Here is a 14,913-nt window from a genome sequence, read left to right on the forward strand (position 1 = left end):
TGACGCATGCATCCCATGTCGCACGCCAGGAAACAGAATCATTATGCCACCGAGTACAGTATTCAGAGCATGCGTGGAAAATATGCATGGATGTGAACGCGCGATATCTTTCCTAACCAAGAAGAATACTCAGTCTCCCTTTTCCCCCTTCCCATTTTACATCTTGTCTTGTTTGATATTTCCTTTACCTGTTGACAAATCCAACAGCCTGGAGTCCTGCAGCTCTGCCTTTACTGCCACTGCTCCCCTCGTCATCCTGCTGAACAATGTGACAGTAATGATGCTCTCCTGTATTTTGGGGGAGCTGCAGAATATTCTTGCTGCACCCAGCTAAGAGTAAGCAAAATGTGCCCCATTCTCCAGACATCTGCAGCATGCCGAAAACTCCCAAAGCTCAACACTGTCTGTCACAGAAATTGTGCGCTGGGTACATAATCTAAAATTAGTCATCCACAGTATGTGCCCCTTTAAATGTTAATCCTTGCATCGTTTTCTTTTATTGCTTCTGTTGGCATACACAATTATGTGACATAATATAAAAGTAAATAATGTGATGCAATGGGTAAAACTCAAAGGGAAATACGTATCAGAGATCAGATGCCTCCTACAGCAGAATATGAAATAAAACTTACAGTGAATTGAGAGGATTTTGCCTGTTTTGAGGGCAGCAAAATCAACCGTATAGTGATTATGTTATAATATAATGTCTTTCTGGATGGTTTTGACACTTCGCAGCTCTTGAAAACTCATGTTCGTTCAGTGCTGTAGCCACTACTTGTCTTCAGGTGCAGAAGTAGCTGTCAGGGAGTAAGTAACTGTGGGTAATGGGTCCATAGCAAAGCCCAGCAGGGGTGTATGACAGGGTCTTTAAAAAAAGCAAACATAATTTTATTTTAAAGATCACAAGCCTTAAAAAACAATGCAAAACATGCATCTGATCTTATTATTTATTTTCCAGCATGTGAGCCCTTCTCAGGGGAGGGCAGGTATGCAAAGCTGAAGATTTTGGCTGTTCAGTTGCCTCCTGGTAGGAAACCTGTGGGAAAAGCACAAGCTGAGGCTCAGCAGTAGGTTACGAGATATGGCAGCAGCCGAGTTCAGATAAAAAGATAAAGCCTGAAATAGCAGAACCCAATGCAAGACCCTGTTTTTTGACCCCGTTGCCCGGATTCAGTAAAACATATGGGTACCTCAGTGTTCAATTTTGCTTTTGCTGAATTGAGGTTTGAGTTACTCACTGGTCTATTTTTACCTTTTAAGTGGCCTTGTAATTCAATATGTGTTTGTTTTAATTTTACACTCTCCATAAAAAGCACCATCCATGACGAGTTGGAGAAGTGACCGCTGGTAATGCATAGAAATTTAATCAGCTAGTGTGTCACACTGTCTTACTTTCCCCCCATGCAAACCTGCGTGCCACTCGTGACCAAAAATACCCCATGATACCCTGCATCTCCTCCGTCACCTCGGCTTTGCCACTGAGGCTCTGGAGATGCCGAGGAGGGGTGAGATCAGCCCGGGCCGAATCCAGGTCACTCCACCAGCCACGATCGCTTGCACCAGTAGCACTAGCGAATAGCCAGGGCTGCAAGGGGGGGGGACAGGGATGGCGGCAATGAGTACATCGGCGGCTTCCCCGTGGCCGCTGGCTGTGCCAGGAGCATGCCTGCGGTCGCCCGCCGGCAGCTCACGCTGCTTCTCCACTTACAGGAGTTAAAGCCCGCAAGCCGTCTTTTTGCATCGTAGAGCTGATGTTGGTGTCAAGGGTTGTAGGAGGCGGCTGTTGCATGTGGGGTGAACTGAGACCTGCAGCCCTCAGTGCCCTGCTGAGGGCAACATGCAGGCTTGGCTCTGCTTTTCTCACTCCCTCATTTTGCTGATACTGCACATTTTCAAACTGATGCTAATGTATTTTCAATTTGACAATGCTAATACAGAAAACCCCCCATACCATATCACAACCCCCTGGCTCTGAGCTACCTTCGTGTGGTGGCTCAGCAGTGCAGAGCTGATACAATACCGGAAAGCTGGAAATGAGCCGCCTCCTCCTGTCCCAGTGTCCTCCCAGTATCCATGCACTTTAGGTAAGGATGTAAAAATTGCTACACCAAATCAAACATATTAAAGCGCTTCTGTTTTCCTCTTGGCTCTTTTGACCAAAGCATGGGGTGAAAAATCCGCAGTACGCCCAAATTAGTGATAGAAGATGTGTCTAGGCACAACTTCCTTACTCGTGCATTGGTCACCGTGGTACCTGAAATATTGCTGCTATGCATTCCTGTTGCCATCAGTGTATTTGGTAGCAGTGGGAAGGCCTCGTGCCTGTGTTTGCACTCACCAGAATTTTCCATTGCTCAAGGAGCAAAAGTGACTCAAGATCTTTGTTCTTAATAGCATTCCCGCTGTCAGATGGTAAAATACCCTGGAGAGATAGGTCTTATGTTATTATGAAACCACAAATTACTTTTTAAGATTTAAGGAGAGTGAAAGCAAGCAAAACACAGATATCAACAACATTTGATACGGGTTTCACCACTTGCTTTCAGCTTTACTTAGCTTTGGACTTGCATGCACCATAAACTAAAAATGTTTCTCCTCACTGAATTATGATCAGTGGTCTAATGTTGATCTATCAGATTTAGTGATGGTGCAGCAATGGTGGATAACACATGTCCAAACCCACCTGAACCATTTGCAGAGGAAATGAAACCTGCAACAAAGCAAGCAGGTTTGCTCTGCGATGGCACATCTCCTGGGACAGCCCACCTTGCCTGTGCTCCTCTCTCCTATAGTTGCTGCATCTTCCCTTCCCTTGGGACGGGGCTTTGCAGCTAACTACTGCAAGGTAACTATTTTTGTGAGACTCGTTTCCCAGCATCAGGTGGCAGCATTAAGTAGAGGTTGGAGTCCCTAGACAGCTCCACCTGTGGTCTCCTTCACACCAGCGTGAATCCAGAGTGGCTTCTTCAGGAGATGGTGGGGATGAGGTCAGACTCTGCTCCTGCTCCATCCCCAGCCGGTGGCAGAAATAACTCTTGTTGTCATCAGAGCGGTCACTGTAACATGGATGAGGTTCAAGTCAGGCCCAGTAGCTTCAATGAGATTTTTGTGCGATTATAACAAGAATTTGACACACATGGTGAGCTACTAGTCATGTATATGTGATCTGGTTCCACACTGTACCAAGAGGTATTTACCAGCATAAAAATCAATTAATGAGGGGACATGTCCTGCGCAGCAGCCTGCTGCTGCATGAGGGATGACCCGGGAAGCTCAGGGATGGACAAGCCGTGGCCTTTCTACTTGCAGACTCTGCCGGTTTTGCCACTTTCAGTACTGGGAGGGAACATGGACTTCATTGTGGTTTTTTGCTGAACGCCACAGCAGAATTTATGCAAAGTTTTCTGTGGACGTAGCAGGAGTGCTCAAAAGCTCACCCCATCTAAAGTGCCTCAGGTCCTTCAGGATAATGAGACATTTTCTGACTGCACCTTTTTTATTGTACCAATATTACGTTACAGGAAAAATGGAAGGGGGGAACTTAACACGTAGCACCTGTCACAAGTTCTCTCCTTGAATTAGGCTCTCCTGCTTATAAAAATTTAATTGATTCCTAGCAGTTTATGTGCATGGTGCTCAGTGGGCGTTTTCTGTTCTCTTGCCAGCTACACGGTTACTTAGAAAGCGAGCCGCTCACACTACAGCTGTTCATTGGGACTGCAGACGACCGCCTGCTGCGACCCCATGCTTTCTACCAGGTTCATCGAATCACCGGGAAGACCGTTTCCACCACCAGCCACGAAACAATACTTTCCAACACCAAAGTCCTGGAAATTCCACTTCTTCCAGAGAATAACATGAGAGCAATGTAAGACCCAGGCACTGTATCGGACTCCTAGCAGTGTCCTCTTCGTCACCGCCTTTGATTTCTTCTGTGTTGGTTTTGTGTTTGGGGTTTTTTTGTACACAATTTTCATTTTCCTATCTCTTTTTTTTTTTTTTTTTTTTTTAAAGTTCTCTCTGTACTAGTAGGTTTTCACAACTTTACTGGGACAAATTGCCCCTAATCAGCTTAACAACAAAATGAACTTCACAAATATTTATGACAACTGATTGCTTTCATTCTAGAGTTTCAGCCAATGTGCTTATTTGCCATTTAAAATAAGTATCTCAGTTACCAAGCCGTAAATATCTCCTACCTCAGCTCCTGCATTTAGTTTCTAAATATGACACCTCTTGCTCCTATACGCACTAGCACAAGGAACAGGGCCTATTAAAATTTATCTTTGGATGTCAAAGGAAACTCTTAGCATTTCCAAATACCCTAGTGGTTTTTTGAGACAAATAAAACCACTCTTATTTCTTATGTAATAAAAATCAGCATTTTTCATGGCATTTGCTTAGAAGCAAAGCTTATAGAAGAGGAGCAAAGGCGATACAACTTACAGATTGGCGTTACTTAACTGGGGTAAGTTTAGTCCTGTGCAGAAAAGCAGGCATGGATGTCTTGGGATCTCTGAATTAGTAGGAGTCTGAGTAATAATTAAGTGCCCTGTAGGTCCATTACACACAGGTAAATTTCATTATAGGATTGTGTATAAAGGGTCAAATATCCCTCTGTGTATGTGACATACATGAGACCCTTCACGTTATTTAATCCCCTCCTCTCTACCCTCCTTGTTCAAATGATCCTGTCCCTTATTTGACTTGTCTCCCCGCTGATTCAAATGATCCTAACCCTTCTCTGAGGTGTCTGCCTTGGGAGGACTTTGTGTGTGCTTGCGTGCATGTACATCTCTCGATGGGTGTATAAATGTGAGTGTATTCATATTTATATATAGATCCGTGCACCTTTGTGTGTATGTATAGGGAGATAGAAGGATAAGTAGGTAGACAGACAGAAAGCAAGCAAGAAATCCTGCCCCACCAAACCAAATACCACGGGAAAGTCTCAGGGAGCTTACTAAAATCACAATTTCACTCATTATTCATACAGTTTTCTGTGCCTTAATGAAGTGTAAAATGGTATCAGACACCCGAAGTCCTTCTTCGTGTAGTGGTTATTAGAAGCTGCTTTGCAGTGTCATGTACAACATGCCCCGGAGTGCCTCATGTAAATAGAAGAGCTAGAATGTGTTTAGCTGCATTGCCAGCGAGGCTTAGGGTGATCACTCAAGACCTGAGGACCTCTGTCCTCAGTGCATTGTGTTAAAAGTCATGACAAGCCTGCAAAATTATTGGCCCCATTTGGTGTCATCATAAACTGGTGCAACTCCATTGAGGTTACTGAAATTTCACCAGTTTGTACCCACACAATATTTATTTGGCCCTTTATTTATCCAGTTTGAATCACATTTTTGGCCATCTAGGAACATTATTACCATTTCAATCATCTTTCTCCCTAGAATAAAGGTAGTTAACACAGTTTGGGAGCCAAGCTGAATATTTTCGTGACATGTGTGCCAGATCGTAGTAGAACTCTCTCAAGAACCACAAACAATGCTTTGGCATATATAAGCCTTACACGTCAGTAGTCTAAAACGTCATGTAGCACTAACAATGAATTGAAATTTGGAGCCAAAGACTTTTCTCGCACATACTTTGTGTATTCAGGCCTTGATTCAGTGAAATACTGAAGCTCATCTGCATACTTAAACTTTTGCACATTTAGCTATTCCTATTGACTTCAGATTTTAATGTCCATGACTTTACAAGCCTGAATTTAAATGCTTTTTCTCCTCTAAACTTTATTGGCTCTGAACTAATTGTCACTAAGTACTTTTTATTTATTTTACAAGTGTTGCTGTAGGAGAGACAGTATTGAGAAGTGCAGTTTCTTCCCGTATCTTATGGATCTTTGTGTAGAATTTTGACATGGGTACAAATATTTCATAATTCTTATGGCTTCAGCTGCTAATATGCAATGTTGAGAAGCTTTAATACTTTCATTAGTTTCTTTGATCTTATCAATAAGGGCCTTTTTGTTATTTTGAAATCCGTACTTTAGAAAAAATGTAGATCAAAACCGTGCTGCCATAGTTCTTTGCATTTTGCTTCAGAACAGAGCTTCAAAGGTCTGGAGGGGGAATTAAACTCTTTGAATGCAAAATAAAATTAAACTATGCATATTCAGTGTAATACAATGCATGCCAGAGACCAGTACCCAGAAGAAATTGCATTGAAGGCTTTGTAGTCAAGGCCAAAGCAGAGATATTTTTGCAGTGGGTTTTGAGTGTGTATGTTTATATATCTTTTGTTCTGGGAACTTCCTCTATTAAAATTTGCTTTGACAAAAATCTTGACTTGTAAACTCATCTAGGAGAAAACCAAAGTTTAAAAAAAGGAGAGAGGAGTCAGAAATAGTAATAGTTCCATCTGACAAAAAGTACATTTTTCCCTAGTGCAGTGGGAAGACTCCGAGTTCAGTTTTTTTCATGCAGAGCTTCAGCTCAATGTTCTGCTTGGGAGTATTTCCAACTCATTCAAATACAAACACATTGACAGTAGAACTGACCTCAGGGACAGCTGTGCTCATTAATAAGCATTTTCAGGACTTTGCCCTAGAATAAAAATCATGTCAGATTTTTCTCCAAATTAGCTGTAACAAGTGAAATCATAAGTAACCTTGCCTTCTAGGTTAGTAACTAGGTTTCTGCACTACCGTCTCATCCCATTGACTTTTCTAGTCTCACTATTTCTTTGGGCTTCGGTTAATCTGTAAGCACCATCCTTACAGGTGTGTTGGGAAGGAAGGATATTTTAGATTATTTTCCTCTGGGAAGTGAAGTAACATCCTAAAGTTGTCTGCTCAACAGCAGCTACTACCTGTTACTACAGATAGCCTCAACTTAGCTACTTGTGGATGCAAATACTAGGCTTAACAAAGTCTGCCGTGTTCAGCCTGGTCATTGGGTCATGTCTGATGCAGATTTTCTAAGAAGGATGTACAGGAGAGAGGGAAGATACTGCACGCTTGTGTCTTCCTGAAGTCAGCCTGAAATTAATTGAGTTGCTCTGTGTTTCCTTTTGAATAGCATCGACTGTGCTGGGATATTAAAGCTCCGAAACTCTGACATCGAGCTGCGCAAGGGAGAGACAGACATTGGTCGGAAGAACACACGTGTGCGGCTGGTCTTCAGGGTTCATATCCCGCAGGCGAACGGCAGGACCCTGTCCTTGCAAGTAGCCTCCAACCCCATCGAGTGCTGTAAGTAGCAACAAACATCCTTCTCTTGCTGGGTATTGTGCCACCCTACATGCAGTCTTTGTCCACCAACATGCTATACATTGGTTTTGTTTTACCTGTCTAGTCAGTGAACCTTAATCTGCTTTCCAGAAGTGTGTGGTTTATACTGAAGACAAAATGCCCATGTCTTGGGAAAAGATATGTAGCTGTGTGCATTGATTTCTGTAGGAAAGAATGCACTTAAAATAAAAGTAGAGTGCACTTAAACTAATAGTAGACCTGGGAGTGACAAGGCTTTTTTGGGGTTTTTTTGGTGACTCTCTGTCATAGAGGTAACTGCTGTGGGAGTTTTGGAAAACAGCTATCATGTCCTATCACTCTCTGTCTCTCCATGATAAAGCAAAAACCAGCAAACAAAACCCTAACCCCTTTGATGCGGAGCTAGCAGTATACTAGAGCTGACACACTGCACAAGCTGCTTGCAGCTTCAGAAAACCTCCAGAAACCAGGTTTCCGCACTGGGGTCTCTTTGATTGAACAGACTGCTTTTTATCAGATACACTGGGGCACCCTCCAAAGACACCTATGATCGTACTGGCTCCGTAAGCCTTGTCAGCCTCCCACATACAAAACAAAACCCATTCACTTCATGTAGCTTTAACAGCCCATCATAAATGGTAGAAATTGAATTTCAGTCTAACAACTCCCATTGCTAATTTGGTCGGCTGGATGGACTGAAGCAGTTTCTTAAGGTTTTGTTGGATTCCACAAAGTGGATCTTTCTGATGCCGAAAGGATAGGGAGTAACTTAATGTCCAGTGAGTATGTGGGAGGTGAGCTCTGGGAGTGGGGAGCAGAAAGGATAGGAAGGAAGACTTGACCATCCCTAGACCCGTATATGCTGGAGGGTTGTGTCCATGCTTGCCAGGCTGGAGTCCCACGGAACGTGTCTGGCAGGTCCTGGAGCATGTCAACATTTGATCTCTTGGAGGCATGGTGCTTTTCCAGGGATCATTAATAGCAAGGCTGCAGGAAAGAGCATCCCTGCATTCCTCTTGCAAAAGCAGTGACATTGGTGACAGACTTTCAGACCAGCAACAGTGCTCCATTCTTTCACCTAGGGTAGCACTGCTGTCGGTCTGGTAGTCCAAGTTTGCAAGAGAGGCAGTTGTTGTAGGAAAGGGTAGTGCTGTTAGACAACAGTGATAGCTTCTCTCCTTCACAGTCATTCATTTAAATAAATGAACATTGGCAGTGTGAAGGGAGTTACGTTAAGATAAGCCTATGTTATTTATGAAGAACAGCAGAGCCTCTTTACCTATAGCAGGTAGACTGGCATAAAGCCCTGTCTTCTGGGCAGGTTACGTATGAAATTTCCCCTTTGTTTCTTATTCAAGGGCAAGTTCTAGGCTAACAGGCAAAGCAAAAAAATGTGAGGAGTCGTGTTTTCATCCTGCCTCTGTTGAAGTTGATGAGAGCTTTTCAATTGCTATATGGCAAGATAAGGCACAATTTAAATACATCCTGAACTGGTCTGTGCAAAGGTGCCAAGCTCAGGAAGCCACTAAATATGAAGCCGATTGGATTTGTATTAGTGGACTGCAGTTTTGAGGGTTGTGTAATGAGCAAAAGTGTGGTACATGCCTCCTGAAAGGAGCAGAAAACAGGAGAAAAAATGTGCTAGTGTTATTCCAGTGCAGAATGTGTAACAAGCTAGTGCCAAAAACTTCATGCATCTCTTAGTGCACGTGACACCAGGAGGAACCACGTAATCTGGATAAAATGTCACGTCATCCCTTGAAGCACAGCCATGCTTGCTCTGTGTCCCAGTTAGGGGAGGATAAAATATGGGCCACGAGAATATCGTATTCTGTTTGCATGGATCCACATGTGCTTTGGCACGCAGGTGCTGGTGGAAATACGCTCTCTAAACTGTGAACTTCTGCTGGATTGCGAGGCTCATGGCTGCTGCTGCTGCAAGACAGTTTGCAGAATTAACAATACAGTGTTTAGTGACTGAAACACATTCTGGACATGGATGGTCGTCTTGTCATGTGTGCCTTGTAAACACATGGCATATATGTTATAGATAACATAAGAGAAAATTATTTTAAATAAATTTCAATAAAAATATACTTTTTGATATGGTATAGATCAAGCTGAGTTTTAAAACAGCTTGTTCTTTGTGAGCCTTTTGAATCTGTACTGCTATATTTGATAACCCTATTGTTTACAATCGAGGCACTTGAAAATGAACCATGTTTCCTGCAAACCTTCTGACCTTTCTTTTTTTCTATATCAAACTCAGCTTAGCTTATGAGGGTAAGCATTAAGTTACTTACTAATGCAGTATTTACTTATTTGTGTGTGTGTGTGATTGTGGTTGGTTTGGTTTTTTTTTTTTTTAATCTTCTTTATAACTCTCCAGCTCAGAGATCTGCCCAAGAACTGCCTCTGGTGGAGAAGCAAAGTACTGACAGCTTTCCTGTTATTGGAGGGAAAAAAATGATACTGACTGGCCATAACTTTCTGCAAGACTCCAAAGTCATCTTTGTGGAGAAAGCACCAGGTATGTCTTTTCAATCTAGACTCCAGTCTGCCTTTTTTCCCCTGTTTTAAAATCTCTGCCAAATGATGAAAGCATAAATACAGTAATGACATTTTCTTCTGCATGTAATAGGTTTTCCATGTCACTGGGCAAAGCTGTGAAAGTGATCTGAGCCATGCCTAATGCTGAGGTTTCACACTATGGCAGGTGTAGTTACAGGTAGACAATAACGACATTGAAAGTCGAAGTTGGGCATTTGTTTTTGTAGCAAACTGCGGCTGTACTGGGTAGGACCTGTGAAAGGTGTTCGAAACCTCAGGTGGCATGTCCCCGTAAAACCTGCAAGTGGTGCATCTTGTTAAACCTTTCTGTAATTTGTGGAGAGGGGGTGGTGTTGCTGGTGATGTGTATGTGCACGTGTGTCTCCTTCTGTGGCAGCCGAGACCGGTGGCATTTACAATCCACTGGCTGAGGAGGACTTGCAGCACACACGCATTCATTCAAAGGAGATATTTCTGGCTTACCTAGAGGACTGGGGAAGGACTGCTGCCGGCTCCCCCCTCACATGGCGCTGCTCCTGCAGTACATTGCTGGTGGGACTGCTCCTCTCAGGGAAGGGTTCCTGGCCAGGCTGAAGCAGGGCAAGCAGCATGGGGTGGGAGCTGGGGCTGGACCAGGAGGTGTCTGCAGGAGTGGTGGTGTGACTGCAGGAGTGGTGGGTCACAGGGTGACAATGAATGCCCCTGCAGGAAAAGGCGGTGGGAGCAGAGCTGTGAGTCAAAGTCAGGCTCTGAGATGAGATCGTTACGGGTAGTTTTGAGTCTTGTTTTGGAAAGGGTTTCCGTGGCACTGGCACAAGCTACGGATTCCTCAGCTGCCGGCTGAAACCCCCCCTGAACTTTAAACTGTCTTGGGCGCTCCTGAGGCCGCCAGCGCTGGCTTTGATGCTGCGCCTGTTTAACCCTCCGTGTTCACGAGGTTCCCATGCCATTCTCCTGCTCTCGGCTGCTGCCAGCAATGCAGGAAGGGATGGCAGGGTGAACAGGGGAGGCTCTGAAGGGGAAGACCTCTAAGTAGGCTCAGCAGGCTCAGGGGAAGAGCAGAAGACTTCCCTGAAGTTTCTGGGCGGAGTCCTGGGTTGGCGAGGTTTAAGTCCCCAAAAGTGCATGCAGGGCAGAGGTAATGCCCTGGCTCCTCGGCTAGAGCCAGGCGTTGCTGTTCCTGTGACCCCCAAGGGCCGCGCTATGTGTGGTCAGGCTGTGGCCTTGAGATGAGCAGAACACCCTTCTTGTTTCTTAAGAAAGTTTAAAAAAAAAGGAAAAAAGGTGGTATTGCAATTAAAAAAACAGAACTCTGCTCTTTGCCTAGCATGAGGGGAGAGAAGAACATGACTGTCTACTTCACTGCACAGAAGTGGGTTAGCGTTGTGTGACATGTCAGGAGCAAAGTCCTCGATCTGTCTCATTACAGGAAGGAAACCACATTAAAAGGTGCTTTCCTTCATGCTTATTTTCTCTCCTCTTCCTTTATTGAGTTGGAAAAATTGTGAAGTATTGCATCCCAAAGTATTATGATGGTGATGCTACTTGCTCACCAGCAGGTACCACAGTGTGGATTTAGACACTGCGTCCCTAAGCATTAAGAACACCAAAAGCAGGATGTTCACTGTATAGCCTTAAACTGCAAAAATGCAAAACGGGGCCAGCCTTATACTTCTTAACCAGAAAGATACCTCCCTCAAGCAAAAGGAATTTGAGGCTGCTAAAAGACAGCATATAGATAGAAAGTAATTGATATAAGTGACATTTTTTAAACATTGTGAGAGGTGGAGTGTACTACTGCACACTGGGAGTGCTGATGAGGAAGAAAATGATCAAAAGGCCCTGCCTGTTACCCTGAAAAACTCCTGGGGTGAACTCCTTGGGTGCATGGTTTGGCAGGATGGACCAGTGCAGGAGTGTCTCTTCTACATGAAAGCACTACCGGAGATCCCCCTGCACTCTTCCCCCTGGCGTGGAGTGGGGGGTAACACTTCAGGAGTCAGTCAGTGAGCTGCTATCATTGAAGAGTAATCAAGATCATTAAGTCAGTATTGAAAGATCTGATCGTAAACTGTCCTGCCTGGTTTTAGTAGTCTCACCGTAGATTTGTTGCGGTTGCAGGGCAGTACGGCCTTGTGGTGGTACGCTGCAGGGGCCGAGCCTTTAAAATCGAGAGTGTTCAGCATCTGCAGGAGCTGCAATCATGTCATTAGGAATGGCACACAAAAAAGCAAAGTTGCCAGCTGATCTGGACCGAGCAATTTCTAGGGCTTCTGTGTTGTGTGCTACGTTGTCTAACAGCTTGATGCATTGGAAACAAACAAGCACGATGCATTGTTGTCTTAGTGGCAAACTACTCCAGCTCAATTTTTGAGTGGAGTCACTGTATTTAATGTCAAAAGAGCAAGCATTACCAGCCTTCAATTTTGAAAATTAGCACATGGTGTTTCTTTCCCTTTCAGCCCTCGCACATCTATGTAAGTAGGTCAAGAGAGGGAACACCAGCATAGTTCTCTTTCTCTTAGAAAACTGGTTATAAACTTTTGTGATTAGCTGGAGACATTCATTAGTTTTGCTGCTGTTACTGCTTTTGTTTTTGAATTCAAAATGTTAATCACGTTTCTAGTGGGTAGCAGCCAAATGCAGCTATTACAAAGTAGTAGATCACAGGAATCATTGCACTCATAAAGAGAACATATCTTTTATATAAAATTTAAATATTATAATACATGAGCTCAAGTCTTCAGTCCTCACTCAGGCAGAGTCCCCAAGCTGGGAGGCAGTCTTCGGAAGCTCGTCTAATCCATGCTAGTCTGCATACTTAATTGGTTAATGCAAAGAGTTTGAGAACACTTTTTGTTTGCCTTTTTTTTTTCCCCTTCTGTCTGAATAATTTCTTTAAGTCTGCCTAGTGCATTGTGGTCCGCTGAATGTTTTTCCAAGCGTGAGTCCCAAGCTTTCCGTCTTCAGGGCTAGCCCTCAGCTGTTGTAGTCTCTGGAGGAATGGCATTATCCTGGCCTCCTTGCGTGGGGAGTCTGTCTGAGCAGTGACTCATACAAGAGGGAATCCCTGAAGAATGATCAAATCAATCCTTCAGCCGGGGAGGCAGCCGTCTTGGTGCTTTCAGCTTAACCCCTTACTGGCTGCTTTTTAGCCGAGAAGCATATGAAAGACAGCAAAATATACTTTACAGCCCTGCAACTCTACGTCTCACAGAGGAGGACGGAGGCAGCCGAAGGATGGAGGTGCACTGAAAGGACCATGGGAGGAGTGCTGGGAGGACCTCCTCTGAAAGGAGAACCCCTCACAGTGTGGTCCAGTGCTCAAGCAGAAGGCACCCCTTTGGATAAATAATGAGTCATTTCAGAAGTGGATTAAAATTTGCTCAAGCCTTTTACAGTACTGTAAAAAAGTTCTCGTGTTGAAATGACTCCTTATTTTATGGGATTTTGGTCAATGTTTTATTGCTTGCACATCAGACCATATTTTCCAGTGATGAATGATGGTATAAAACGACTGTCCAAGAAGCCTAGCAGCAGTAAAAATGTGAATGTTGAATGTGCTTTGAGAGGTTCACTCTTTTAAATTCAGAATTTCCTTAGATTGGGGAGTTCTACGATGACTTTGTCTCTTACAAGTTACACTAATAGTTGTTTTTCTTATCTTCTTTCACTTTCTGTCTCTCCTTGTAGTCAGGTTTTTCTCTTCCTGAGTTTCAAAAGGGTCTTGTGAGTCAGTGTGTCATGGTTGTTGGGTGCTAGGTTTAGGACGTCCGATACCAATCTGTTTTTCATCAGAATTAGTACTTTCGAAAATATAAAAAACCCTACAACTTCTTCCTGGCAAAGGCCCTTGATGTCTGTATGCTTGTGCTCGCTGTGGAGGCAAGGTGTGCGTTTTAGTTACAAAAGTGGATGAAATGAAGTTGATGTTTGTTAGCTAGGGGAGGAGGTGTTTGGCTAGGAGGGACAGAATGTCTCCTGTCTAACACGCATCTGCAAGAGCATGGATCATGATCTGGAATTACAATAGAAGACAATGATTTATTTACTTACCTTTTAAAAACTTTTTATTTCATTTCTAGATTATAAATGTACCAGGCAACAAAAATCTTGAGGGAAGTTCAGAAAATGCAGAGGTGTTTGGAGAATATGTTTTAAGGACTATATATCTGTCAGCTATCTTTTTTTTTGGTAACAATTTCTGCAAACACTGTGTATTTGTTTTCAAAGCTAGTTTTTTTAAGGTAATATGAATTACTGAATACAGAGCAGCACAAAAACCTAACAGAAATGACCAGACTGCTGGCTTCTAGTATATCAGATTATGATTAGTGATCTATAAAACTGAGTGTGGTGGAAAAATCCTAGTTTCTCTTCACTCAGTTTGCAAAATGTTTCCTGTAACTGACGAGTGAGAGCTTGCTCATGAGACACAAAGCCAATATCCCAAGCACCAAAGCACAGGAAAGTTATGGGTATGTCTTCCTGGCACCCTCTAGGATGTTGTAGTGTTGCCCAAGATATTTTGGGAATTAGAAAGAGTCTTGTGCTAAGATCTGAAAGAGTTAATCTACCCTGAAAATTGCTCCTTGCTCAAAAATTGCTCCTTACTCCTGTAGCTAGAATGGTTTTGGCACTGCAACTAGCTCAAGTTTTTCTGGACTTCATGGATTTGGCCAAGTCTAGACATACACAAGAGATCAGATTAAACTGACTGAAATTATCATTATTAGCAAGTTGTGATCTATGAGAAGAAATGGATATTTGGTGTATTGTTATTATCATTTGGTTGAGTTTACACAAGTTAAATTAGAGCTCCAAACCCATTCCTTTTGCTTGGTGCTTAGTGACCAGAGCTCAAGGCAAGAGTTTTAAAGAGTGAAAAGGCAGAAATGTAACACCCAACTTCACTACAGGATTAGTTTCTCAAATAGCACTGACTTTGAAATTCTGATTCTGGGCTGTTAAATGTTGAGGGCCATTTTGTCCTGGTCAAAGGCCTGCATTTGAGCTTCCTTCTAACAAATGCCCCTCCCTGAAGATGCATCATTCTCTTTGATGGACATTAATAGAGTTCACAATTTGTAACACTGTATCTCTGAGTAACTCGAGGCTTATGGACTTCAATGGTTTTG

At 43.3% G+C, this 14,913-nt stretch overlaps 1 protein-coding gene across 8 annotated transcripts in view; it reads left to right on the top strand.

The window, feature by feature from the left end:
- NFATC1 (nuclear factor of activated T cells 1) overlaps positions 1 to 14,913 on the top strand; it is a 116,170-nt gene that overhangs the window by 42,295 nt on the left and 58,962 nt on the right. For all 8 annotated transcript variants that reach the window (XM_054817149.1, XM_054817154.1, XM_054817157.1 and 5 more), the window contains exons 4-6: positions 3,666 to 3,868; positions 7,035 to 7,207; positions 9,615 to 9,755. In XM_054817149.1, coding sequence (XP_054673124.1) covers positions 3,666 to 3,868; positions 7,035 to 7,207; positions 9,615 to 9,755 — 517 coding nt within the window. The remainder of the gene's footprint in view (positions 1 to 3,665; positions 3,869 to 7,034; positions 7,208 to 9,614; positions 9,756 to 14,913) is intronic.

This window comes from Grus americana, chromosome 2 (genome assembly GCF_028858705.1).
Source record: "Grus americana isolate bGruAme1 chromosome 2, bGruAme1.mat, whole genome shotgun sequence".
NCBI lineage: Eukaryota > Metazoa > Chordata > Aves > Gruiformes > Gruidae > Grus > Grus americana.